Source organism: Toxotes jaculatrix, chromosome 7 (genome assembly GCF_017976425.1).
Source record: "Toxotes jaculatrix isolate fToxJac2 chromosome 7, fToxJac2.pri, whole genome shotgun sequence".
Taxonomy (NCBI): Eukaryota; Metazoa; Chordata; class Actinopteri; family Toxotidae; genus Toxotes; species Toxotes jaculatrix.
The window spans coordinates 1,442,333-1,470,148 of NC_054400.1; the positions used below are offsets into that span (position 1 = coordinate 1,442,333).

Consider the following 27,816-nt stretch of genomic DNA (forward strand, 5'->3'; position numbering starts at 1 on the left):
ATAGGCCAAATGTACAGTCCGCGCTGACGCTCATGGGCATGTGCAGGTGGTGGGATTTCCATCGCTCACAGCTACAGCGACAGCTGACCAGAACCAGATTTCTGAGGCTCAAACTGATGCAGTTATTTAGGAGTTTAAAGGACCCGTGTGTCGGATTTAGTGGCATCTAGCGGCGCGGGTGCAGATTACACCTCCCCCTCCAAGCATGTAGGAGAACCTACGGTGGCCTTCAGGTAACTTAAAAATGTTTTTGGTTTGTCCTTTCTGGGCTTCTGTAGAAAGGAGGAAGAGGACCAGCTCCCTCCGTAGATATGAACGATTCATTCGAAGCCAACAAAACATTTCTGTTTCACACACACACACACACACACACACACACAAACACACATATTACATAATTGTCTGATGGAAAACAAAACAGTGAACATTCACTTTGGCAGCGTTTGAATGATGCTTCATACCAGATGATCAGGATTCAACCGGACAAAGTTTTTCAATATTCAGTCAGGTAGAAAGTAAATCTGCAGCCTGTCAGCCAGCCGGGATCACTGAGAGAACCACGATGTTTTTACTAAAAAACACATGTTTCGGACTCACTGGACTAAACGTCCTGTTAATCTGGATTTCTCTGGCAGCAAAACGTGAGGACCCTCGGTTCTTCTTGTCCAGGGGAGTTTGTGGCCCGTGGTGACTTTCACCTCAGGACCCCTCAGTCTAAACACGGAGGGTTAGTGTGGGAATGTAGAGCAGACTTCCTGGACGCATCTGAAAAAACACTGGGCTTCCTTTTGATTCAGTAATAAATAGTTGTGACCTCTGACCCCTGGACCCTTTTCACAAATAATTGGAGGGCAGTGCTTATGTTTCAGCCAGCCAGTCACTCGGGACAAACGGGAACCAGCGTGAGGGGAGAGCTCCGCCTCAGTGCTGGTGTTAATTGACCTTGTCAGTAAATGGTCGTCCTGATTGTTGCTTTTAGTTCATCAGATATTTTACTGTCATCCTTTGTTCTGACTTAAATTCCAATAAACCCCTTATTTGCTCTCTCAATTATATAAAACATCTTAATAAGCAGGAAATTATATTTTTCCTACAGTTTCCCTGACGGAGGCTTTTGGCTGTTCTTCCCTTTCATCAAACTTTAATTAAAAGCTAAGCCTTGTTCTTCTGTGGATGACAGTTTCAAAAACTCTCAGACCAAAAACAGCTGTCCACAGCGGTTTATGGCACAGCAAGATAATGTTTCAGATTCACTTAAATTCAACAATTGCATCTGCAGAACTATTTGTAACTCATCGGCTTCTTAAGGCTTTGTGTAACAAAGTAATGGTACTTTCATCAACAGCTATGTTTTTAGGTTTTTCTTGAAGGATGCTTACGGTATTATTCTGGAGGAAAACGTAATATGAGCGTTGGGTTTTGTTAAATATCATTTCAGGTAAACATTTTACTGCAGAGCACGTAAAGTAAAACTAACAATAAAACTGTCCTACACCGGAGACTGTGTGCCAAACTGTGTCTGATCATGTTTGATGAAGAGTGGATGATTTCAACATTTTCATGAAAGAAAAAGTCTGCGTTGATATTTGATCACATTCAGTGATTCAGTCTGGCTCCAGTTCCCGATGCCTTCCTCTGTAAATGCTTCTGAGGAGCTCCCTGTTTCCCAGGAAAGTCTCCGAGCTACAGCAACTGCTGCGTTTCATCTTTCCAACAGACAGAAAAAGCTGCTGTGATTGTTTAGAATACATTTAAGAAAGTGTGCAAAGGCCTCATGAAAACTTATGATGTGGTTCAACTAAATGATGCTTAAAAACAAACATTCTCACCGTAGTAACTTTAGAATATGGATGAAGATTTAGCATTTTTGTGAGTGTTTCAGAGCAACAGTGCGCTCCAGCATTGATGTGATGTATAGATGTGTTTCAGTATAGAATTGAGTGTTTGGATCATGTCGGAGGTAGTCACGGTACAGACGCCATGAAATGTGATGAAGCTGGGGAGTAGATGTGTCAGGACGTGTGTGAGTGTTGGTGTTTTTTTTAATGAACATATAATTTGTTGCTGGCGTCTTTTGGCCTTTAGAAAGTGAGAGGGAGAAACTCTCTGTAACTGACATTGGATCTGCTTAACCTCCAGGTTTTCTGCTAGTTTTAAGAATTAATTTCTCAGTTTTTTCATCTGAGGTTTTCAGGAAAAAGTGTCTTTTGTCTCACATGTTTCAGAGAGAAGCTAAAATGGGCAACTTTTTTTCTTTGCATTTTTTTCTTCTTTCTGCGGTTTTGTTTATAACTCCTTTAATTGCTCTTTTGTCTGCGTGCGCCAACCCTAATGACTCCAGACTTTGTTTGGCATGCTGCAAATGGGCACACACAAAAACGCACACATGGGAGCACTGTAAGCCCCTCGTGCAACACATTTTGTCCATAGCTGTTATGTTTCTGTGGTGTGAAGGGTGGTAAGCTTTAATTGGAGTTGGTGTCGGTGGGCTGGGCTTTCTCCTCTGGTCTGGCAGCCTCCCTGATCTCTGTCTATCAGCTTATAAATCTGGCGATGGAGCACAGCGGCGGCTAATGTAGCCAGCAGACACACCAGCAGCAGACGTAGCAGGAAGGGAGAAATGGATGAAGAAGAATAAGACAGAGTCAGAGGAAGACATGAAGGCACATTTCTGACCGGAGGAGCTGAACAAGGCATTTGTTGCCCCCAGTGGTTGATACGTGCGTCAACTCTGAGACACGGATTATTAAACACACCAGTAAACACAACTACTGTCAAATCACAGAGGACTCAAATGTTAAGGATTACAACTTTAACACACAATTTAGAATTATGAACAACAGAATCTGTGTGAAAATATACCGATGCACTGATGAAGCTCAGTGAACAGAATTAAGTGAGAGATCAAGAAAGAGAAGAGACGAGAGAGTAACAGAGAGAACAAGTGCAAAGCTGCAAAGCAGCAGAGAGACAGCTGTAGAAACAGAGAAGTGAAGAAAGGAGTGTGACAGAAAGAGGAGAGAAAGAAACATACAGAGAGGAAGAGAGGGGGGGTGAGAAATAACAGCAGATAGAGAAAAACATAAGAGAGGAGAGGAGAGATCGTAATAAAGCAGGGGGAGGGAGGCAGACAGATGAGGGGAAAGAGGGGAAGACGACATGGTGGGCAGACACGGTGGTCCTCAGACGTCTGCTCGTCCTCCTCTCATCATTCACTCTTCTGTCCTCGTCTCATTCCTCCGTCTGAATCGCCGTCCTCCCATCTGTTTTTGGCTTGCTCTGTGTTTCTCAGTGTGTTTGGGAGAAGGAGGAATCCCAGTTCACCGTCACTTAAAGGAATAGTTCACCAGAAGATCACGGAGCAAACCTTTATCTGCTCGTCCACTGCCATCCATTATGGCCCAGTTTGACCAGTTTCATCTGAATCTCCAAACCAGTTCTCAACTTTATTTACAACAACTGGAATTTCATCCAGAAACAAGCTTTACCCAGAGACAAATAGATTTTCTATTTTTATCTTTATGTATATATTTTTTCATTTCTTTTTGTATTTATTACATATAAGCACCTAATCAGAGGGCACATGTTATTGGCTCTTATGTCAAAGAAAAAGAAAAACAGTTTGGGCCAGCACTGAATGGTTAGCGAGTAGCTGATGAACATAACGGAACCAGTGAGAAATGTGGCATCTTCTCCTTCTTCTTTCCTCCCTTTCTTTTTCTTCTTCCTCTGCTGCTGCCACTCCTGCGATTAAAATCGCTCCTTTGTGAGTTTGTGTTTTTCACCTGTTGCCATCATGAGAGTTCATTCCTCAGTTGAAAGGCAAACAAATTATCGGCTTGCCAAAAAAAAAAAAAACACATATCAGTGCAACCTGAGAAAAATGAATGAGAAAGTTTCTTCCGGAAACCGATGTTCCAGCTCAGTGTGGAGGCAGAGGACCCAGGGGAGGACAGCACTGTGGGAAATAGGGAGTTCCCCTCTGTCTCCGATGTGTCCGTCTGTGACTTTGTCCATTTGTTTGTCTCTCAGAGCGAGATGCAAAAACAGATTCATAAGGAAGGATGAAGGCAGACAGTAGGAAGGTGCAAAGCTAAAGGGTAGATGCTAATACACTCGTCTGGTTTAGAGAAACACCGGTCGGAGCAGGCTGGCTGCTCTCAGCCTGACAGGGCTGCTCCTGCTTTTTTTTTTTTTCCTAACTCCTCCGATCCTCCCACCTTCTCTGTCTGCTGCCACTCTGCTGCTCCTGCTGACTGGAGAGGAGGAGGAGGAGGAGGAGGAGGAGGAGGAAGAGGGATGCAGGGAGAGTACACCTTACCTCCCTCCCTCCCTTCCTCTCTTTCTTCCTCCCTCTCTCTGTCTCTCCCTCTTCACTCCACAGCAACAGCAGCACTACTCACCAACACACCACAACACACCACTGCTGTCACTGGCACGCTAACACACACATTCACACACACACACACACACACAAACTCACACACACACACTCTGAGTGGCATCCTCAACACAGACTGAGACGCCCTTGGACTGCTGCAGGCGAGGTGAGTGGGTAAATATTTGCAACCTCCTCTGAGTGTGTGTGCGTGCGTGTGTGTGTGCGTGTGTGTGTGTGTGTGTGCACGCCGTGTTTGAGAGAGACTTTATCTATATTGTGTTAGAGTTTGTGTAAGTTGTGTTGAGTTTGTGTGCTTCACTGTGTATTTTGTAGTTCAGTGTGTGTGCATGTTCTTGTGTGTGTGTGTCCGTGTTGGCTGCTTGCATGTCTGCATGTGCTGGTGTGGTTTGCATCTGTGCTCTGTGTATGTACAGTCTGTGTGTGTGTGTGTGTATTTACGAGGTACACCAGAGCCAATGAGACTTGTGTTTTGCACCAGACCAAAACAAATCCACAAAATAATGCTGACTCTCTTTCAGAAGTGTGTGTGTGTGTGTGTGTGTGTGTGTGTGTGTGTGTGTGTGTGTCTGGAGAGGCCAGAGTCTGTTTGGAAACTTGTCAGCTGTTGGGAGATGTGTGTGCGTGTGTGCGTGTGTGTGTGTGTGTGTGCGTGTGTGTGTGTGTGTTAGCTGGTGAGGTAGAGGCTAGCATTCGTGCCAGTGCTACTTGTCAAAATGTGGATTCTGGTTTTTGTGGCTCTGAACTGTTGCTGTGAATTACAGGATAAAATCTCCACGTCCAGTGTCGAGCTTCACTTTCAGAACTTATTCACCTTTATCTTTGCAAAGTAGAAAACAAAATGACTCCTGGTGTTAACACCAATCATAGCACGTGTCAGGATTAAAGTTTGGAGTCACTTCAGATCGGAGGTCAGAGGATTTCACTCTGATATTCTGGGAACCTAGAACTTGATTTAATGATCTGCAGGTCGTACAATGTGCAGACATCAAGCTTTCAATTTGGTTGAAAAGTTTGTTAGATGTTTAGAACGTTAGAATCTGCTGTTTCTCTTCAAACTGTTCCAGAAAGGCGATGATTCAACCTAATGGCTATTTGAAGGTTACAGTTTGTGGTGCTGTTGAGCTGTTTTGTATTATACACCAAGGTGTTGCTAATATTTAATCTACCTTCACTGATGTAAATAGCTATTTAAATGCAGTTAATAATGGCTGTTAGTGATTTAGGTGTCTATAAAACTTTTAAAGAGTTTTAATTCAGGTAGTTTCATTTCAGTTCAACTTAAAGTTTCCATTTCTGAACTTCTGATCATGAGTGTTTGACTTGCTTTGCATCACGTGAAGCTCAGGTCTTTTCTCTGGACGTCTTCAGTCCCATGTCTGTTCTAATGCTTCTCTGAAAGTGGCTGCAAACTTTATTGCACTCTTCAGCAACACCTTTAGAAAAGCTAATCTTGAAACTCCTTCGCAACTGAGAGAATAAAAGTAACTGGAAGTCTGACAAGTAGACCTGCTTATGATTCAGCAGTGTTTGGCTGAATGTCCATCACAGTTTGTCCCAGTAAAATTAAAAACATTTGTGCAGTGTTCACTGCCATGTCAAATTGGTTGATGGGAAGCAAATCAAATATTAGCCTTGCATCCTGAAGGCAGGCCCTACCCAATTTAGTTCTGGTGTGAAACTAGTCTAAATCTTTCAAGAGTGACTAGTTTCTTGAGGTGGATTTACAGTCACCTTTTAGACTCTGATAGTGACGGTGGTCAGCTTGGACTCAGAGTGACGACAGCACATTCAAATGATGACGAGTTTTTCTGCTGCCAAAAGAGAGAAAGCTCTGAAACCACTGCTGCAGCGTAATCCACTTCTCCACTGTCCGTTTGCACCACGGTCCACACAGTTGTCGCTTCGCCTAAATGTGGCTAAACGCAGTGGTTGTGTCAAACTGCACAGACTGAGTGTGATGGTCAGACAAACCACTGAAAGGCTCATTAACCTAAAGTAACATCTATTTTTTTTCCATTGTGAGAGAATGAAAGACAAATGACGTGAGCGTGGCTGCGTTCCTGGGAAAACCAGCCACGAAGAGCAAGTCAATAAATAGGTCGGAGTTCAAGTGTGAGCCATCTAACCCAGCCTCTGTTTGCCCCCGGGGCAACTACACTCCGCTGACCTCTCCTCAACTTCTCGGACTGCCTTGCTTAGTCATCCTCTGAGTCTTCCGTCTTCCTCTTTCTCCGTCTCATTCCATCTCTAAACCATCATCCACTCTCCCCGTCTCTTTGTCTGTTTTGATTTCTTTTATTGTACATGAGAGGCCGAGGAGAACCCCGATCCATTTTCCACTTTGCATGTGTACTGGAGAAGGAACCGCCACCGAGGAACAAGGAGAGAGTTTGGCTTATGGAGCGAAAGGCTGAAGAGATGAGTCTTCCCGCCGACATGCAGACACCCACAGCCCCTCACACCAATCTGACCAACACGCCCCCCACAGTCTGACCAACACGGGCTTTGGAAGGCAGACAGCGACACACTGGGGTTTGTCTAATCACCAGTGTGTCACACCACTTTATCATGTCACAAATATATAAAAAAAAAAATAAAAGTATGCAGTGGTTATTGTACAAATCTAATCAACAAAATTGTCTTAACCATGTAACCAACTCTCCACTGAGACTCTGCATGTTGCAGCGATCTATTGCTGCCATGTGACTTTGAATCTGGCCTGGAACATTCTGTCTGTCCTCACTGAGAGACTGTAGAAAATGCCAGTCAAGTTGTGTCACTGTTGTTCATCAGATTGGACAGGCTTCAGCACACGCTGAATAACTGTGGTACACAAACACCAACGCTTGTGTGAGCCTCTATAAACCGAATCACTGGAGTTTAGCTGGAGAATCAGCACAGATTTCACTGGGTCAGGGCTCAGCAGGTGGAGTGGGTCACCCACTCATCACACAGGTGGTGGTTCCTCCCACCACCAGTGTGATGTGTGTGTGTGTGTGTGTGTGTGTACACTTACAGCACGCGGCTGTGATGACTGCGTCACTGATGACTGATGGTTTGCGGTCTCGTCTACAGATCTTAACCTGTGGTGACAGAATCTAATTGTTCCACGCTGCGTGAATCCCACATGTTTACAGCTGCAAAGCTCTAAATGAATGCAGTCTGGAGTCTGTGGGTTCACCTGGCTGTACGCTGGTCAGTGTGTGAGAGGGTTTTCCTCTGGAGAAAATCAGAGGGAAAACGCTTCCACCTGCACCTCCTGGTGTAATTACCCCTGAACCAAAGGCCCAGTTAGTTTATTCAAAATGTTTGTTTGGACTCGTTAATTTGTTAAAGACATTTTCTTCAGCGTCACTTGAACGTCCTTTTGTCATTCTAGTCCAGCGTCATTTTCTCGTAATGAAAACGAGTGATGTTTCATTATCCATTCATCTACTGATTGTTTTATAAATAAATTGTTAATAAATGTAAATAAAAGTAATAAAAGAAAAAGATTTTCACCTTTCAGTTGTATAAAACAGAGAAAAAGAATAAATCCAGCAGATATTTTGCATTTTTTTCTGGATAGATTCATCAATTAAGTTAAGAAGTGAGTCATTTCAGCACCTATTTATTCTAAACCTGCGTCACACCTTCATTTGAATTATGATATAAGTACATACAATATTCATATGACAGGTGGTGAACAGAGTCCGGCTGAGATCCAGTATTATAAACATCCAGTATTGGCCCGGTGCATCGGTCTGATATCTGCTCCAGTACTGTCTCAGAGGGGACAGACTACTGCTGTCTGTCTGTCTGCTGCAGCTGCCAGCACTGCAAAAACAAGACAGCGAGGCGAGGGGCCCCAGGGGGTCGTCAGGGTGGGGACGGCACAGGGGTGAGGGAGGGGGAGACAGGGAGGACAGGGGGACTGTGTTTACTTTTGTCCTGAGGGCCTGCCCTGCCCGGCTGGCTGGGAAGAGACAGCAGAGGGAGAGGAAGGAGGAGGAAGACCCTGTCTGGATGAGCGAAAGGCAACAGGCCGTGTGTGTGTGTGTGTGTGTGTGTCTCAGGTACTCGTGTCTTATACCAAACTGTGTTTGTGGCAAAGTGAAAATGTTTCGACGGATTGACGACACCGTCAAACTGAGAGCGTCCTAACAAAGTGAGGACATTTTGACAAACAAGGACATGGTGGCAGAATGACAGTGCTTCAGTGAAGTGTGGGCACTTCACCAAACTGAAAACACTGAGGGAAAGTGTGTGAGTGACACTGTGGTGAACTGAGGACGTTGTGGTATAGTGAGGACACTGCTGCAAACTCAGGGCGTTTTGATAGAGTGAGGACCAGAATGGTGATGTTTCAGCCAGGTGGCGAAATGAGGCAGGTCCACCAAAGTGAGGATATGGGTGTTTCAGAGAGAGACACCTTAGTCTGTCCACACCGACGAGGGGACATTTGAAGTTTAGAGTCAGGTTTAGATTTTGATTCAGGTCGGAGTAATCATACAGATGTGTGTGTGTGTGTGTGTGTGTGTGTGTGTGTGTGTGTGTGTGTGTGTGTGTGTGTGTGTGTAAGCAGCAGAGAACAACACTCAGAGTAAGAGAAAGTGTGCGGCTGTGTTTTTGAGTGTGTACATTCACACTCGGGTGTTTGCATACCTGTACGTGCACATGGCTCGAGCTCGAGCTCGAGCGTGGCCGTGCGTGGTGGCCGACGTGTGTGTGTGTGTGTGCATACTCAGTCACACCACTGTCTGAGTGTATACACATGTGTAGCTGTGTCTGACTGAGTGTCCGTGCGTGTGCGTGTGTGTGTGTTTGGCAGCTGGCAGGGCTCCAGCTGTGTCTGGTTGGATAATGAAGTCCAGGTGCTGCTGCGCCTGCTTTAAGACACCTGTCACCAATATTTAGTGCCAGAGAAAGCCAGACTGCAAACAGGGCGAGACGAGCTGTTTGCTTATTTTAACAAGGCTGCCTAACTGGACCTGAGGACACGGGATGTACTATGAGCCCTTTCCTTGAAGCTCTGTGTGTCTGTGTGTGTCTGTGTGTGTCTGTGTGTGTGTGGAAACACATGTGTGCACGTGTGCAGCACAAAGCCCTCAGAAATCGTTCCGCTCTCCCGACTTTTGCTGATTCAGTTGCTGCAGCCGAGAGTGTTTCCCTGATAAGGGTTGAAAACTTTCTGGAGGTGCAGTGTGTGTTTGGCAGTGCAGCAGAATTCATCTGTGTGTGTGTCTGCATGCATTTACACTATGTAGGCATATGTTTGTGTCCAGGCAAGTGTGTCTGTTTAAAGCCCACGTTCCTCTCTCAGCTTCTAGCGTGAAAACTCAAAACCAGCAACGACTCAGGATGTTTTTCAAAATGATTCAGGAGTTTTATACTTTCCTCTGCTGAAAAACAAAATGCAACAGGCTGTGTGAAACAAGGCATCTTCACTTTTTCCTGATGTTAAGTTTTTTATTTATGAATGTACCATAGTTGTGTATGGTAGAAATAAACAGCTAACAGTGACGGCGAACATTTAGCTGCGTTGTAGTGAAAATATGAGCATTTGGAAAATACTGATCCCATAAACCGACAAAAGAAACTGGATTCTGCTGCAGGAATGAGTAGAAACATTTCTATAAATGTTTTTTTTCCATTTGTTTTGGGGTTTTTTTTGGGAATAAAACTTTTGTTTGTTACTGCTGAGACATTTTTCAGAGCCGCCGTTTTGCAGACGCCTTTTCAAATCAACGGCTTCACTGAGTCATTAAACTCCTATATACAACTGCAGAGTTTTTAAGAGCCCTTCCTTTTCCTGTGTCTGTGCCTGCTCATGTTCATGTTTGCATACAGACACCCACATTGCCTTATAGTCTGAAGCAGCTGCCTTCATATAGCACAGCCAAACAAAGGCCTACCTGTGTAAAGTCCTAGGAAACTTACCTTCATCCATCCAGCACATTGAGGCTTGTTTAACTTTTACACGGGCCCCTCCGCTGTCCAACTCCCGTCTCCAACACCTGTGGCCTCTCAACAGCCTGTCTGTGTCACCCTCCACCTGCCAGCGCCAACCCGCCGCGGACTGCCAGCACATTCACATACCTGCCGCCGGCACGCTGGTTTTGGCACAAGTGCGCATTGTCTGAGAAAATGCCCTTCACTGTGCCGTGCCGTTGTTTCGCTCTCTGACGTGCTTGGAGCCCTGACAGTGAATACTGGGTTACATCTGAAGCACAGTTCACCTGATGCTGTAATCCACTTACAGCTACCAGCTAACAAGATACAAGTCTAATGATATTAAGATAATAGTCCCTGTAGGCGCACACAGTGTGACGGGTTAGGGGAACAATCAAAAGACAAAGTTAAAAAAAAGTTAGAGAGCTTTAAATGTGTTGCTAGATGCTTATTTGAACTTTGGCAGGAGCTGTTTTCCCTGTGTGTCTTTATGCTAAGCTACGTTCTGACTCGGGCTCCATACTTGATGCTCGTCACATGAGTGTGATAACAACAATATTCAAATCGCACACTTTGTTGCTGGTGAACCTCGAACAGGGCAGATGAAATATTTCAGCACAGCGAACACTGTCACCAGGACTGTAAGATCAGTGAGGAGCAGCAGCTTTACTCTGTGCACATCATTAAGCACTGGTGTGTGTGTGCATGTGTGTGTGTGTGTGTGTGTGTGTGTGTGTGTGTGTGTGTGTGTATGTGTGTGTGTGTGTGAGTGTGTGTGCACTCTCTGCTGTTTGAAAATGCCTCTGTAATTACTGCTGTGCGCTCTTGACTCGTGGGTCAGCACTCGTGTGATTTACTGTCAGACACCCTCCCCTCTCTCTGTAAAGGTGAAAGGCATCAGCAGCACTTCAGGTATCCCCCTCTAAACAACCACAGATGTTCTGGGAGGCGAGGGATTTCACTGAAGAGTCAGAAAGGAAATATTACGACCACAAATGTGTTCTCGTGGCGTTAAAAAAATCCAACTTCGGGCCCTTCTGTGGGTTTGGAAGCTGAGAGGCCTCAATTTGGAGGAAAAGACTTGAAAAAACACCCACACGTCTCAGCAACATGCTTTCATCCACAATTCACATAAGTGCCTGGACTTGGGTTTTTAATGCCACGAGAACTCATTAGTGGTCATGATATTTCCCCTCATACCCTTCAGCCTTTGTTAAAGACTCGTCACTGGGTGCTTCCATCCAGAAACACAGACAGGTTTCTGGCCTGGACTCTGTCCATTAATCACAACGTTGGCTGCTCTGTGTTTGGTGAAAACTGTCACATGTATGATTTGGTGTGAGGCAACTGGCAGTTGATTGTCTTTCATCATAAACGGGGCAGAAGGCAAATTCAGGCAAAACGCCACAGTGAGATTTTCCCAACATTTTTCTTTGTGTTGAAATAATCTTGATGGTTTTAAGACTCTTTAAAAAGCATCAGTGGATCAAATATTATTCTTAGAAATCTGGGTTATAGTAAGTTTTCCTAACTATATGCTTCGTACATTCTGCTCAAAGGTCAGAGGTCAGTTGAACAGTGGCTGCTTTTGGACACATCAATCAGCTGCAGCGATGACCTGGGAACCTTTGGCACCAGAATGGCCTGTCCGCTTGTGTCCACATATTAAACCTGTCTTTCTGTCTTTGTTTTCTCTCTCTCTGATTGGCCAGGATGAGGGTGTGGTCATGGGAACAATGCTGGGAAACTGGTGTGGTCCTGCTGGGCTTCCTGACATTGGCAGTGTCTGTGGGGAACCTGTCCACCAGGGGGCTGCAGGTACACAACACACAGGAAAACACGCTGTCTTTTGTGACATGGACTAAAAGACAGTCTGTGTGTGATAGGTTGTTGTGTCAGTTATTGTCTAACATGAAATCTCACACACCTTTGACTAGACTGGGACGACACCAGACAGTAATTATTGTTTTGGTGATTTGCAAGTCAAAGACCTCTGATGTTAGAACTAGGCTAAATTTGGCTGAAAACTGAATGAGGTTCTGTCCAGCAACACGTGCAGGTAGCCCAGACGTCTTAAAAACAACATAAGCTTTTTAACCAAACGTAGCCAGTTTTAGCCTAAACGTGGATTTCTTTTGACCATGAACAGAACAGAATGAACTGCGTATGTAGGAACAGGTGTGAACTCTTCTCTTTAACTTTGTGTAGAAAAACTGTTTCAATATTCACACCTGTTGACAACAAGAACAACAAGAAAACATGACAAATTCAGAAAGGCTTCCATTACCAGAACACCCACCTCCTCAGCAGTGACATTAAGGCTGAGGAAAACATCACCCACAGTCTCCAGACTATTTCACAGCGTCTGGTCTGCACCAGGCAGGGTGGACGCTCCCGTCTGTCTGTGTTGGCTTCAGAAGTTCAGTTTTCTTCTCTAACCTCTTCTTTCTCTGAGAAGCAGTAGGACAGTGAAATGACTGCAGTAACGCCACAACATGGAAAATCCATGCTGCTCCTCCATTTAGAGGGAATCCTGAGGAAGAGCCTGTGTTTTATACACATTTACAAAGACTCTGGAGGTTTGTGGATTCTGAGTTTCATCAGTCAGGAGCAGAAGCGAAAGTAGCACCTCTGTAATTCATATCCCATCTCGCACCTAACGGTAACCATGACAATGATTTGCTTATACTTGTATACAGAGGACCAGAGGCTGTACTCTGAGCTCCCTCTGTGCGTCTGAGCCCCTTCACCCATCTCTGAAGCCGAGAGCAGCCACTGTACAGAGGGAGCTCATTTGAGTCACTGGTATTCGTGATCTCATTCATTCGGTCGCTACCTAAACCGTAGGTGAGGGCTGGAATGTAGATCGCTTCCAGTTCAGCTCCCTCTGAGTCGGGTACAATGCCTGCATTACTGCTGACTCAGCACCGATCCACCTGTCATTCCCACGCTCCATTTTTTTTTTTTGGCCCTTTCCTTTGTTTTTTCTTTCTTCAGTGAAAGTTAACTGGATTTTCATATTATAAATAATATAAACAAAGTCATCTGAGCTCTGAGAGGAGTTACCGTCACTCTCGTTTTCTGTCTGTCTCTCCCTGTCTCTCTCTCTCTCACTCTGTCTGGTATTTCCAGTGTCTCTCGCCCGCTCTCATAGCTGCTCTGTCTCACACCTTCGCGGAGCTCGGTGCGCATTCCAGCGGTCGCTCTGATGAATCTGTCTGAGTGAAGCAACACAGCCATCGGCCTGAGTTAATGCTGCTCCTGCACATCGGGAATGTGTGAAATGCTGACCGTCTTCACACGTTGAAGCCCGGGACAAAACCCTGTGTGTGTGTGTGTGTGTGTGTGTGTGGATTGTGAAAGAATTGAGACTCTGGACCAAATGTTGTCCAACTGCAACAAATCAAATGTAATCTGCTTTTAGAGACAGTCCTGGTTGTGGCCTATGTAAAACCTCCCAGCTCGAGGCTGTGTTGTGGGTATGGTCGTGCAGCCACATTCCTCTGGGTTCCTCGCTCAGCCCCCGGTGGCATGTGGGCCAGATGAATTTGGTAATGTGGGTAAGCAGTGGGCCATTACCGACTGCTGTGCCAGATCGCAAATCAAACACAAACTCTCGGTATTTAACGAGCCCCTTCACACAAAACTGCAATTGAAAGAGCAGAGCGACAGAGAAAAATGCAGATAAGATGGTAAAAGTCGTGTAATTTGATTGACTGCATGAGCTGAGAAGCTTTGGTTTGTCTGAAAATGTTGGCAGATTCAGATGCAACATGAACACAAACAGTTGCTTCTCCAAAATACTATTAACATGATTAACACTACGAGTACAACTGCCAGCTGGATTACCACTGTTTGTGTGTTCATTGTGTGTTGTGTGTTCATGTATATTTGTGTGTGTGTGTGTGTGTGTGTGTGTGTGTGTTTGTAGGAGGAGGGTGTGGCCTCCAACAGTCTGGAGGAGGAGCTGGAGGTGACCACGTACTGGTGGGGGGAGTGGGCCAAGTGGACGGCCTGCACTCGTACCTGTGGAGGCGGAGTTATGTCACAGGAGAGGCACTGCCTCAAACAGAGGTCAGTCAGTCCACCTCCAGACACACACACACACACTTTTTATTTCTTAATTCTTTTAATTAGGGATGCACCGATCCACATTTTTTCACTTCCGATCCGATCCCGATACCTGAATTTGGATATCGGCCGGTACTGATACTATTCCAATATCAGAGCTGTGTTTGCTTTAATATTATTATTATCATTATTGTTGTTGATTTTATATGATGCTGTAATAAATTTTCTCTACAGGCAAGTGTGATATGTACGAATGTAAGCATGTATGTCCCAAAACGCAACTTGAGGGAAGTATAAGGTCAGAAAAGAAAGTCAGAAAAACAGGAAATCCTGTTAACAGTCAATATTTATTAAATTCAAGAGATACCCATAAAGGGTAACCTTCTCTTAGACTGCCCCTCTCCAAATAAATTAGAAATAAAAATGGCTTCTTGATGTGATCAGCATAAATTAAGTATACTGGCTCTTGTAGCAGAAACAAATAAAGGTTTTTCAAATCTCAAACATCCCGAGCGGCGGAAGCTCACTCACGGTTCATCTTCTTCCTGCTGTAGCTGGAAGGGACATAAGTCTGTGAGTAATATATTGTTGGTGTGTGAATTACCTGGATGACTCACCTGTTATGGTGTCCCGCTTTGGTTTATCGTTTGTTTAAAAGTTAAATATATAAAATAGCGCGACAGATGCTAATGCGCTAGCCCGTCAATGGGATTCTCCATATTGTGTTAGCATTGAGCTAATCGCTACTTATTACCACTTGTAGGTCGCGACGGAGCTTCCGCCCCTCGGTACAACGGCTTTGCAAACATTGCAAAAAGTTGGTTAGCCACGGTGCTGCTCGATGCTCGCTTGCTAGCTGGCTGCAAACTGTGGAATGGATTTCCTGAACAGAGGCTTATCTCAATGAGACGCTGAGTAATGAGACACGCTGCCGTTTGCAGCCAGTTAGCAGAGCAGCCGGCAGGGAATCACCTGTGGAGTCATTTCAGCAGACAGCATTAAAGCACAGACATGGTCCATGGATCGGAAATCTCCGCAGGTTGGATCGGAAATTTCCGATCCGTGAAAAATGCTGGTATCGGAACCCGATACCGGATCGGATCGGCCCCATCCCTACTTTTAATGCTTATTTTCTCTCCAAAGAAAGAAAGTTGCCTCTGGGAAGGACAACATGACCTGTACAGGAACCGCGAAGAAATATCATCTCTGCAACACTAAAGTGAGTCACAGGCTTCCAGTTCATTTCTCATCACTTAACTTCATCTCTTTATTAAAACAAGCGCAGCACGTCTGACTCGGTGACAGTGGAGGACTGGGGTTGTTGCGTGACTGTGGCTGTTTGAGAGTAAAGCCGGGCGGGACTCACTCAGAAAACCATCCCTGAACAAATAAACACTTAAAAGGAATTTATTTGTGTAACATACTGTAAAACTGAGCCCTAACAAGTGTGAAACAGAACTTTTTAAATGGTGTGTGTCGTCTCTCTGCTCTGCAGGAATGTCCTGCCGCTGGGAGGAGCTTCAGAGAAGAGCAGTGCTGGTCCTTCAACTCCCAGCTTTACAATGGGAGGAACTACCAGTGGAAACCTCTGTATCCTGGTAATAACACTCATAAAACGCCTTGACAGCCCATTAAACAGACCAGAGGTGAAGGAGGTCTTTGCAGCCTGAGCTGCTGAGCTTCAGCAGGCTCTGCATCCAAAACAGTAGCATCTGTTAATGACTGTTTAAAACAAAGTTTGTGACCTGATGTGCTTCAGTGGTTCTCTCTCACTCTGCAGTATGCTGTTTTAAAACCTGTTCCTGATTGAAAGTCTAGTTATTTATTCAACTTGTTGGCTTTTATGTGTTGGTATAGTACAAAAACCACAGCAGCTGTGAATGTTCCAATTAGTTTACTGAAACAAAAGATTGGACACTGACACATGCTGGGGATGGAGAAGTTACTATGCTACTCACACAGCAGCAGTACCAGAGTGAATAGGAACAATGATGCAGTAGTAGATGAGGAGATAGCTGCACAGCACCGACCTCTGACCTGTGGTCCTCTCTAGACGACTACGTTCACATCTCTAGCAACCCCTGTGACCTCCACTGCACCACCACCGATGGCCAGAGGCAGCTGATGGTGACGGCACGAGATGGCACTTCCTGCAAGTACAGCAGCTACCGCGGCGTCTGCGTGGACGGTAAGTGTGAGGTGAGTCCAGCTTCTTATTTATTTGCACCTGTTTCACTCCGCTTTCAGTTTTCAGCACCTCTGAAATGTGCAGTCATCACCACGGGAGGAAGCTGGGATGGTACAAACTTAGTTCTCTGACAAACAGTAGAAGTGACAGATGGCTGGAAGGATTAAAAATTCACAAAATGACAATCGCATGCTGTGAACAGCTTGTGCAGCAGAATGCAACTGTCCAAAATTTACACAGTGAGTCAAGAAGAGGCAACAAGAGCTTTAAGCCAGAGAGACGACGAACAGTCGTCCCAGTGCGCTGAGATTTCAAACACTTTAAATGCTACTGCCGTTTTATCATATATGAACATAACTGATTTTAACATGTAAAGAATCTGAGTCTGAAGAAAACATTTCTATATGAGTCAGAATTTAAAAACACTCATCCCTGTCAACGTCCATCACGAGTGAGAGAAACTGATGTAAACACGAAGCAGCACATTTGTGTTTTCCCTGTGTCACAAACATTTTATCCATTTCAGGATTTTTTTTGTAAATAACTTTGTTTCTAAGGTGACAGCGAATGCAGACACCTCTGATGTAACTCCAGGAACTTTTCCATTTACTGCTGCTTTTCTCACTAAGGCTGATTTATGAAGTGAGCTTCGGCCAAAAACCTTAATATGAAAACACAACATGTAGATGCTAAACATGAATGAATCTAAACATCTAAACGTCTAAAAGACGATTCATTTTATATCAAACTTAATCTTTTTGGATAAAAAATAATCTAAATAATCTTTTTAAATTTTTAATTTTATCCTCTGTGCGTCCCTTTCCCGCTCTGCGGCACAGCCAATCGGATGTGACGGGGTTCTGTTTTCCTCCAACACCCTGGATAAGTGTGGGGTCTGTCAGGGGGACGGCAGCAGCTGCAGCAGAGTCACCGGAAACTTCCGCCGCGGGGCCACGACTCTGGGTGAGCGTCTGAACCTCAGTGCTGTCTACCCGCAAATGTCTTAGCAAGCCTTTTGATCCTACATTTTATCAAGGACAGATTACAGATAATACTCCCCGCTTCTCGTTTCTTGTGATCAAGGTTACTCTTTCATCACTCAAATCCCTGAAGGATCATGGGACATTCAGATCATCGAGAGGAAGAAGTCGGCTGATGTTCTTGGTGGGTACTTCCTCTTTTCCCGCTCCTCATACACATACACCTATCTGATGGGCCTCGATATCACACTCAAATATCGATCTCGCTCCACAGCTGTGACCGACCAGGCGGGAAACTTCTTCTTTAACGGGGCCTACAAGGTGGACAGTCCCCAGAACTTCCACGCTGCTGGCACTGTGTTCAAGTACCGCCGGCCCATGGACGTGTACGAGACCGGGATCGAGTACATTGTCGCCAAAGGCCCCATTGATCAGGCCATCAATATTCTGGTACGCCTAACCTCTGAACTTTAACTGTCCTCACTCACCTGAATTCTGAAGCCTCAGAGAGGAGCTGAATGAAGGGCAGCTGAACTTGTTTGTAGATCCTGAAGACGTCTCACCTCTCATCCAGGAGGCTTCTTTGGTTCAGGTCAGATCTGCAGACGCCTCTTTGGTGACACTGAAAACTGCTTCAAATACTCAGATCTGACACAGATCTCCACAGGGTGTGCCTCATATAACCGTATTCTGAAGTTCAGGAGAACATACGAGACAAGACATACTAAATTTCTACTCACATACACTGTGAAACCTGGACACATACAAAAAACATGTCAGGAAAGATTTCAGCATCCACAGACACCTGACTGTCATTGACTTTTCCTCTCACAGTCTCTGGAGGTTTCATTATATCCCCTCTATAGATGATCCTCTCAGAAAATAAACCCAACACTGTGAATATTAGTGTCTGTGAAGAAGACTTTGGCCCCTGACCTGTAGCTGCCTGCCGTTTGACCCCTAAGGCACAAACAAACCCCTCGTTACTCTGTAATGTTCTACTGAGATTCTCCAGAACCCTTTGAATTACAGAAACAAAGGCATGTTTGTTGTTCTGTCCTTGGCAGTCTCTGTTGGATAATTGTAAACGAGAAGCCCAGGACTTTAAGCTTTAAGCCACGGTTCTTTACTCTTAAACTCGATAAAGGTCACGCCGACAAAAACTGCTGACTCATGAGGAAGGTTTTTTTTTTGTGGGAGGGGCTGCCAACACTTGAGTCTATGCAGAAATTTCCTGGCAACGTGATGCTCACGTGTGATTCAAGCGGTGGAGCTGATGCAGCTCAGCCCCCGAAGTGCATCAGAAATCCTCAAAGTGTTTGTGTCCTCTGCTTTTTAAGGGTGAAACTGCAAAGATGTAAATGTAATGCAGACACAACGGTGAGTCTGTGTCTCGGGTTGACTGAGTACAGGCCTTGGATCCTGACAGTGGCCATAAATCCTGAACGGCGTCCATGTCACAGACCGGGTTTGATAGATCTTTCTGCAGGACGCTGGAACACAGAGACTCCGAAGGTTCATCGTCGCTAACGATGGGTGTTTATCATCAGAACCTGCAGGACCCTGAAACTATGTCTGGATTTACTTTGATCATATGGATCAGGTTGTCCTGGAGGCTTAAGTGAGCCGAGATGCACAACGTGTAAAAAACAAGTTTGAGAAGTCTGTGACGTTTAGAGCTTCATTTTCAAATTTTGAAGGCAGCTCTGAAACCAGAAATCAGGGATGACGTTTTACGCACATATTTAAATACAACTGACAAGAGTTCAAATTCTTTTTCCAAAGCTCGACAGTCTGGACAAAAACAACAGACCTGAAGTGCAAAAGTCTTAATGTGAAATCAGCTGATCTGGTCCTGGTTTTGATCTGACACCTGTGTAAACTAACCTGACCTTAACTCGACTCACTCTCCTCCCATCACTCAGGTGTGGAACCAGAACGGCCGCACCCCGTACATCACCTACGAATACACCGTCCTCCGGGACTCCCTGCCACCCATCCCACCTCCTCCTGTGTACACCGGATCAGACACTTCAGCGGGGGAGGTGTCGGTGGAGGTGGGGATCCTGCTGTCCCCTAACAGTAGTGTTTATGACCAGACGGTCCCTCAGGGCCAGCTGGAGCAGGGAGGAGCAGACGCTCAAAAGCACCAGGAGACCAATGAGGTGTATGAGGAGGCAGCGGCTATCGACTGCGACCAGGATGGAGCAGCTGCCCCAAAGTTTACAGGTAGGAACCGGTGTTAGCAACACACTCGAAAATTTATATTCTATATTAACACAAAAACCATGACAGTCTGTGCTGTGTCTTTGTGGAACTCGCCCATTAAACGTTCACGGTGCTGATGGAAACAGTAAGTGAACCCGTGGAGGAGGAATTTTGGACCATTCTTCCTGCAGAGCAGCTTCAGCTCAGACAAATTCTGAGGACGTCTGGCGTCCGTGTCTCTCTGAGCTCAGTCCACAGTGTCTCTGTTGGGGATGTTCTGTGTTTGAAGTCATTCTGTGGTGGATTTACTTTGATGGTGGCGAGCTGTCCAGGGTTAGTGTTATGGACAGTTTTGTGTGACTGTGGACTGATGCATATCTGAACTCTTTGAGATCACGCTATGACACTTTGCAGCTTCATGCAAATCAACAATTCTTGATGCTGAGTCGCCTGAGATCAGTTTTTTTGTGAGGCTTCGTGAAATGTTCCGTTTGAAAAGAAGAGAGTAGAAGAGAGAACAGCTTCACTGACCTGAGGTTTAGTCAGGAGTTAGTGGAAGCACCGTGCTGTCTTTGTTTTAACTTATCCAGTATCGTTTGTGCTGATAAACTGTGTTAAAAAGAGAGAGGACAGTGTGTGTGAGAGGGAAAAAATGAAAGAGGAAGTAAGATGGAGAATAAATCATAGGTTGGTTCAGTGGCTCGTTGGCAGACCAGACAAAATAGGTCAGATTTTTAACCCGATGCACTCGCTCTCGCTCTGTTTTCCTGCGTGTGTGTGAGATGGCCCTTTGAAGCGCTGCATTATTCATGGCACAGACACATAAAGAAGATCAGGAGCAGATGAAAAATTCAGAGCTTTGTGGTGTTTTCTCCTTTTAAAAATGGCTGCATCACAAACATGAGCGGTAATGGCCTTCCTGCGGGCTCTCAGCTCGCTCAGCTGACTGCCGAGGCCATTACACCATTGCTTTGGGCGGTGAGACGAGATGGAGCGGCGGCTGAAAGGCTCGCCAACACTTTGCACACAGTCTGACGTCACAGCACAGACCAGATACTCAGCGCTGACTGAAACAGCTCCAACCGAGTTTATCTTTTCAGCTTCTCTCTGCTCGTAACAACCACAGATTCCCTTTGTAGACACTGAGTAACCGGTTTATTGGGTCGGCACTTGTACAGTCTAACAGAAGATAATACACATCTTAATATCATAATATACAGTTTTCCCAAAAGCTGCCTCACAGATTGTTCTTTAGATTTATCAGCTGAATTTTTCCTCTTTGATCCATCAGAGGGAAACAGCAGCCACACAGGTAGCACTGCCAAACCCCCCCCTGCTGGTGGACCTCTGGATTCAGGGCCAGATTCCCCAAACCTCATCTGGAGGGTCCTGCTGGACGGACGAATGAACCCCGATGAGCTGCTCATCAACATCTCGACCAATCAGCTGCTGACAGAGGGAGACAGCTTGTTCTCGTCGGAGCTGGGACCAGCAGAGGTGGACCTGAGCAGCGTGGAGCGAGAATTCGGTCTAAACGACACCCTGGAGTACACTCTGGGCCGCAAACGCAACGACAGCGGAGACACTTTATACCACAACAAGACAGTTCAGAGCGGTGCGAGGACCTCCAGCCGCTCCAACAGAACCAGGTAATCCAGCAGGACCAGGTGATCCAGGAGAACAAAGGTAAGAAGAGCATCAAGGACAGATTTCAAATGAGTTTTAAGATGATGCACACACAGCCAGTCAGGTTTAGGCTCACAGAAAGCCATGTCCCCTCAGGCTGGAAGGAGTCTGGACTGCATGTTTCTGGGTTTGGGTCACACTGGGCCTCAGTGTCCAGACATCGTCAGGCCCCTGGGTCTGCTGCTGGCTGGAAACATCCTGCAGGCTGTATGAGAGACACGCTGGACGACGTGGACTCTTGTTTTCCTCTGAAGACGTCCTCACGGAGACGTAGCCAGAGGAACGCATGAAAGCAAGCAGGGGGACACACTAAGGGACAAAGACAGACGGGCAGAGAGCAGGTGGACAGGTAGACTAATGTGCAGGAAAGCAGGTAAACCAACAGATATACAGACAGGTAGGCAGATAGACAGGTAAGTATACAAACAGTTAATCAGTTGGGTTGGACATGCAGGGAGATGGTCGACAGACAGGTGGACAGGTATTGTAGATGTACTGTGGTATAGACAGGTAGACAGACAGGTAGATATATACGCTGCAGAGCAGGAAGACAGGTAGACCAAGCAGGTTCTGCATTCATCATATTTATAATTCATGCTGGCTTACCTGCTCTGTGTCCAGACACAGCTTCGGTTCTACAGCCAGCCGCTATAAAACACATGATGACACGCCCTGTCCTCTGAGAGACAGAGACAGAGGAGAGAGGAGGGGAGGAAACAAGCAGAGCAGAGGAACATGTGGGGGGGGGGGGGGGGGGGGGGGGGTTTACAGCCTCAGTTAGAAACAAATAATTCAAAGTATTTACAAAAAAAGTGAAAAATATGATGCGGAGGGGAAAGTGTGCCGTCAGACTGTAGTCACCTCTGGGGAGAAAATAATGTGCAGGAATCAGTCTGGCTCACACGCAGGGCCGGCGAGGTATAACTCAGAGCGCCTGTGATTTTCAAATAAATGTCTGGCGGCCGGCGAAGGCGGAGGGAGAATGACCAGTGTTATGACAAGAATGTGCACATGACTTTTATGTGATGTGATGAAAAAACAAAGTGCGTCTGCTAGGATGCCGGCTGTGAATCAGCTGTCACACTGTGGATGTCTGAGGCCTGGGACGGAGCGTGTGTGCCACTGCCTATCCTTAAATGTCCTACAAAGAATATTTATCTCAAAATCCATCTGCAGCCTCGTCACAGGTTCATGTCCTGCTCGTTATCAGCATGAAGCCACAGCAGCTAGTCTGATGGTGGAGAAGGAATCAGAGCTTCTACACAAACTTTTCAAGCTACCTGTATGACACGCCCCTAATGTGTTTGTATCTGTGTGTGTGTGTGTGTGTGTGTGTCTGTGTGTGTCTCAGGGGGAATCAGAGGTTCTACCAGAAGAACCTTAAACTGAGTGCTGCAGACATGTATCGCTGGAAACTTTCCTCTCAGGAGCCCTGCAGCATGACGTGCTCTATAGGTGCAAACACACACACACACACACACACACACACACACACACACACACACACACACACTGTAGATCCACAGGCAGCCGGATTATGACGTTTCACTGTGTCTTCACTCACCTAAAATCAGATCAACACTAGTTTGGTGAAATGAAATTTGGTGTTGTCTGTGTGTTTACACCACGGGACACATGTCTGTGTGATCATATCTGAGAAGTTCCAACACAGGAGTGAATAATATTGACTGAATCCCAGTGAATTACTACAATAAACTTTATTTACTGAAAGCACACTGAGGCTTCCTCGTGTGTAAAATGTTCTGCATGAATCAGCCTCCCTTTGCCTCCAGCTTGTCGATTCTTGCTCACAACGCAGGAGTGTCCAAGTCCTTCGTCACATGTGTTCGTTACGATGGCGTCGAGGTGCACGACATGTACTGTGATGCTCTGACCAGACCAGAGCCAGTCCACGACTTCTGCATTGGCAGAGAATGTCAGCCCAGGTACAGTCCACTGGAAAATCACTTCAATGAACCAGAAATGATTCAAATCTGAGCGTGTACCTGCACAGAACCTTTAACTGAACTGATGAGAGGGAACTGATGTTCAGATGGGAGGCGAGCAGCTGGAGCGAGTGCTCCAGGACCTGCGGGGAGGGTTTCCAGTTTCGTCAGGTTCGCTGTTGGAAGATGCTCTCGCCGGGCCTGGACAGCTCGGTCTACAGCGACCTCTGCACCATGGCCGACCTGGAGAGACCCGTGGAGAGACGAGCCTGCAAAAGCCCCGCCTGCGGCCCTCAGTGGGAGGTGGCCGAGTGGACTGAGGTACGATTTACCCTGCTGAGAATTCACGTTTACAGGACTGTGAACTGTCTGTTTGATTTTTGATCAAACCTCCGTCAGTCAGAGGGACGTTTTCCTGCAGTGCAGATTCTCTCTCTCTCTCTCTCTCTCTCTCTCTCTCTCTCTCTCTCTCTCTCTCTCTCTCTCTCTCTCTCTCTCTCTCTCTCTCTCTCTCTCTCTCTCTCTCTCTCTCCTCCGTGTTCACACAGCCACACATTCAGCTGGAATCCCAGAGTATTTGTAGCACATTTAATATTTTCTTGTTTATAGTTTACTTTACACTTTAAACCAGGTATCTTAGCTGCAGGCAACAATTAATACTAAACATGTCGATAAATATGTCGATATTCTTCCTATGCTAAAATGCAAAATTTTACCAAGTGATTAAAAACGTCTCCACGTAAAGTTAGTGGAGCAGCTCAGGTGTCTGAGCAGCAGTAACTGTGCTGCACTCTCAGCGGCACACTCTTTCCAACAACGACCAGCTAATAATAAACCTGCTGCATGCATGCGTCATGTGGCACCTGAAGCTGCTGCATGACGACAGTATGTCCTTTATAAAATCATCTTGGTAATAATAAGCTTGAGTTGTCCCTGTGTACGTCTCCTCGATCCAGTGTCCTGCTAAATGTGGCCGTAAAGCCCAGGTGACCCGCGACGTCCGCTGCTCTGATGAGACCAGACCGTGTGACCCGATGACCAGACCGCCAAACATCAAAAACTGCACCGGTCCGCCCTGCGAACGCCACTGGACTGTGTCTGAATGGGGGCCTGTGAGTGTCTTTGCTCTGCTGTACATGACTGACACACACACACACACACACACACACACACACACACACACAGTGTGTGATAACACAGCTGCTGCTCGGACACGTGAACGGGCTCAGGCTCTCCGAAGAAAAAAACATTTCACAAATATCTTTTTCTCCTCTGCAAAAACAGTGAAGAAAAGTCAGTTGCTTGATTTTGAGAATTATTCTTCTAACTCATGTCTGAGTCATTCATTAAAAATGTTTTCCTCATATTTTAAACAGTTTTTCCTCCATCTATCGTTTTGGAGATTGATAGGTTTGTTAGAAAAAAAACCACCCAGCTGTCTTTCCCTCAGCGAATAACTGTAATAAGTGCCACAGTGTGAATTTATGGTTTTTATTGTGTTGTACAGACAAATGTAGTTTCTGATTCAAAGTCTGGAAACTTTCAGGTCTAATTTACAACCGTGGAAGCAAACTTGGAAAAACCAGGCGGAGGCTCGAACGGCTGAGAAATGCTCTTTGCACGCTGTAAAATAGAATTCCCAAAGCAACAGCTAATGTTAGGTCAGTAATCTTTATTATTATTTAGAAAATGACCAACTGTGAGCACATGTAACTTTGAATTTCTGCTTTGCTCTGATTTTTAGTTTATTATTTGCAGCTGTGCGGTCTAACAAAACCCGTCCAACAGCCCTGCGATAAATCTGTGCTTTATTATATTACGTCCTTCTCCTGAAAGTAAATGAGTCGGATAAAACAGCAATCATCTCTAATATAGAGAAATAAAGTCCAATACAGCAGCACCAATATCTGCATCCTCAAAACTGACACACTGAATAAAAAACCTGTATCTGAGCCAACGTGTTGTGAGTGTTCACACATTTGATTTTACTTTAAAAGCTCAGTTCATCTAAATCAGACAAAGACCTTTTGGATGAATTTGTCCAGATTTTCAGAATTTCTCTGAAAAAGCTTTTGATTTTCCTTTGAAACCGTCGTGAGCAGGCGGACGTGTCAGCCGATCGCTCACCACAGAGTCAGAGGAACATGAGATGTTGGTGAACTCAGGAAACGTGTGTCAGCGCAGTGCGACGACCCCGTGATGCTATTTTAAATTAATATGACATGGCGTGATGTGACGTGACATGATGGGATGTTTCCTTTCCTCTGATGTGGTGTCATGTGTCACGCTGCCACTTCATTTCATTTCGTGCTTCCTTTTCATTCAGAGCGACGTGACGTGACGAGACGAGCAGAGTTTGACTCTGATCTCCGTGACAAAACGTGGCTGAAGGAGACAGTGATGGGAACCGGGATGCTGCCTGATGAGTCTTGCATTTTGACCTTTGACCCTTGCCGTTGCAGTGCTCGGGGTCGTGCGGCCAGGGGAAGATGGTGCGTCACGTGTACTGTAAGGCTCCGGACGGTCGCGTGGTCCCAGAGAACCAGTGCTCTGCGGAGAACAAGCCGCTGGCCATCCACCCCTGTGGGGAGAGAGACTGTGCTCCACACTGGCTGAGCCAAGACTGGGAGAGGGTGAGGCGTCATCTCTGCACCCGAATCATCCCAGTGCTTCATGTGTTTATGAGCAATGCCCAAAACATCGGATGATGAAGTGACTGAAAATGAATTAACAGCAGTTTTGATATTTGTCACTTCTCAGTAACTGTGTGGTTCCTGCTTGTCACATGTGATTCTCAGTTTCATGTCTTATGTATGTTATCAGATCACCTTGTTAACATGTTATGAAAAAACAAACATTAACCCATGTCGGACTAATTGTGATGCAGATTGAAACTGACCCGGTATTCTGTCATGAAATGCAGCTGCCAACCTAAGTCTGATGATTCAGATCCTGTGTCAGAGCGTCTCCCTGTCAGACTCAGCTCAGCCTAGGCCACAGGGTTTGTGCCTCAAAAAATATCTAAAAACATTTTTCTAACTGAAGTAACTTTATTGTCCGTCTCTAGTGCAACACGACCTGTGGTCGCGGCGTGAAGCGAAGGATCGTCCTGTGCGTCGGCATCAGCGGAGGAAAGTTCCAGACCTTTGACGATGACGCATGTGGAGGCAGCGAGAAGCCTGAAGAGGAGAACACCTGCTTTGAGAGGCCGTGCTTCAAATGGTACACCACCCCCTGGTCTGAGGTGAGGCCGCTGCAGGACACACACCTTTACACCTCTGATGTGCCTGTTTTCACTGAGAGTTTCACTGACAGTCCGTTCTGATGTGTGTGTGTGTGTGTGTAACGACTGTGTTTCTGGTCCTGTGTGTCTTCAGTGCACTAAGACGTGTGGTGTGGGTGTGAGGATGAGGGACGTGAAGTGTTACCAGGGCAGAGAGCTGGTCCGAGGCTGTGACCCCCTCACCAAACCGGTGGCCAAACAGACCTGCACGCTGCAGGCCTGCCCCACCGAGCCCCCAGGTAACTGTAGGTCACTGGGAGGAGTTGGAGCTACGTTAGGCTTCGTGTCTATACATAGGGACTCAACTGATTTATTATTGGTTAAAATGAAAAGTTTGAGCCACCAGTTTCCTTTGTTCTCTGAAGATTTGACTGATTTTATTCTGGATGTTTTTCATTTTCATGTATCTGTGTGAAAGTGTGTGACGGCGTTTCTCCCATTGGATCAGAAAAGGGGTTGTTCTGGTCTCACAGATGCCCCCGGGCTGCCTTAACCTGGTTCTGGGTCCAGAATTAATGGTTTGATTCTGATTGTGCCCCAGATGAGAGCTGCCAGGATCGTCCCTCCACCAACTGCCTGCTGGCTCTTAAGGTGAACCTGTGCAGCCACTGGTACTACAGCAAGGCCTGCTGCCACTCCTGCCGCGCCGTACGACCTCCACCCTCCTAGTCCAGGACCACGCAGCCTCTCTCCACCCAGACTCTAACTCCAGCATGAGGAAATACATGGGTATGTTTACTTGTACAGCAGTTACTGTGAATAATGTGGGGAAGCTAAAGAGTTGGAACCATTTATCTGTTCTTAGGAAACTGAACTTCCTCCAACAACTTGGATTTATGTTGCTCCATTTGTCTGTTGGATAGTTTAAATGATCTAAAATGAAATCTGGTCATCCTGATATCAGACAGTCAGTGAATCCTGTTCATTCACACATAAAACAAAAACACTATTTGTTCGTTTTCTTTTCTAGTTCATTTTCCAAACACAGAATTGATTTGGAATAAACAGAAAAGGAACTGGGCATAAAAATATCGATGTAATGAGAACTTCTCACGTGGTGACGTGTTTTACAGCCACAGCCACGCTGTGTGATTTGAGATTTGAGAGGACAGGTGGATCGT

The 27,816-nt window shown here is 45.8% G+C and overlaps 1 protein-coding gene across 1 annotated transcript; it reads left to right on the top strand.

Moving 5' to 3' along the window:
- The first annotated feature begins 12,046 nt into the window (after positions 1-12,046).
- On the top strand, positions 12,047-27,364 carry adamtsl2 (ADAMTS-like 2). Its single transcript, XM_041042685.1, has 18 exons — positions 12,047-12,151; positions 14,265-14,407; positions 15,548-15,623; positions 15,900-16,002; positions 16,458-16,603; positions 17,432-17,555; positions 17,676-17,756; positions 17,847-18,022; positions 19,498-19,801; positions 21,072-21,429; positions 22,818-22,921; positions 23,286-23,412; positions 23,520-23,733; positions 24,369-24,524; positions 25,875-26,045; positions 26,480-26,656; positions 26,790-26,934; positions 27,237-27,364. Exons 1-18 carry the CDS (start codon positions 12,047-12,049, stop codon positions 27,362-27,364), a joined length of 2,838 nt encoding a protein of 945 aa, XP_040898619.1.
- The last annotated feature ends 452 nt before the right edge of the window (positions 27,365-27,816 follow it).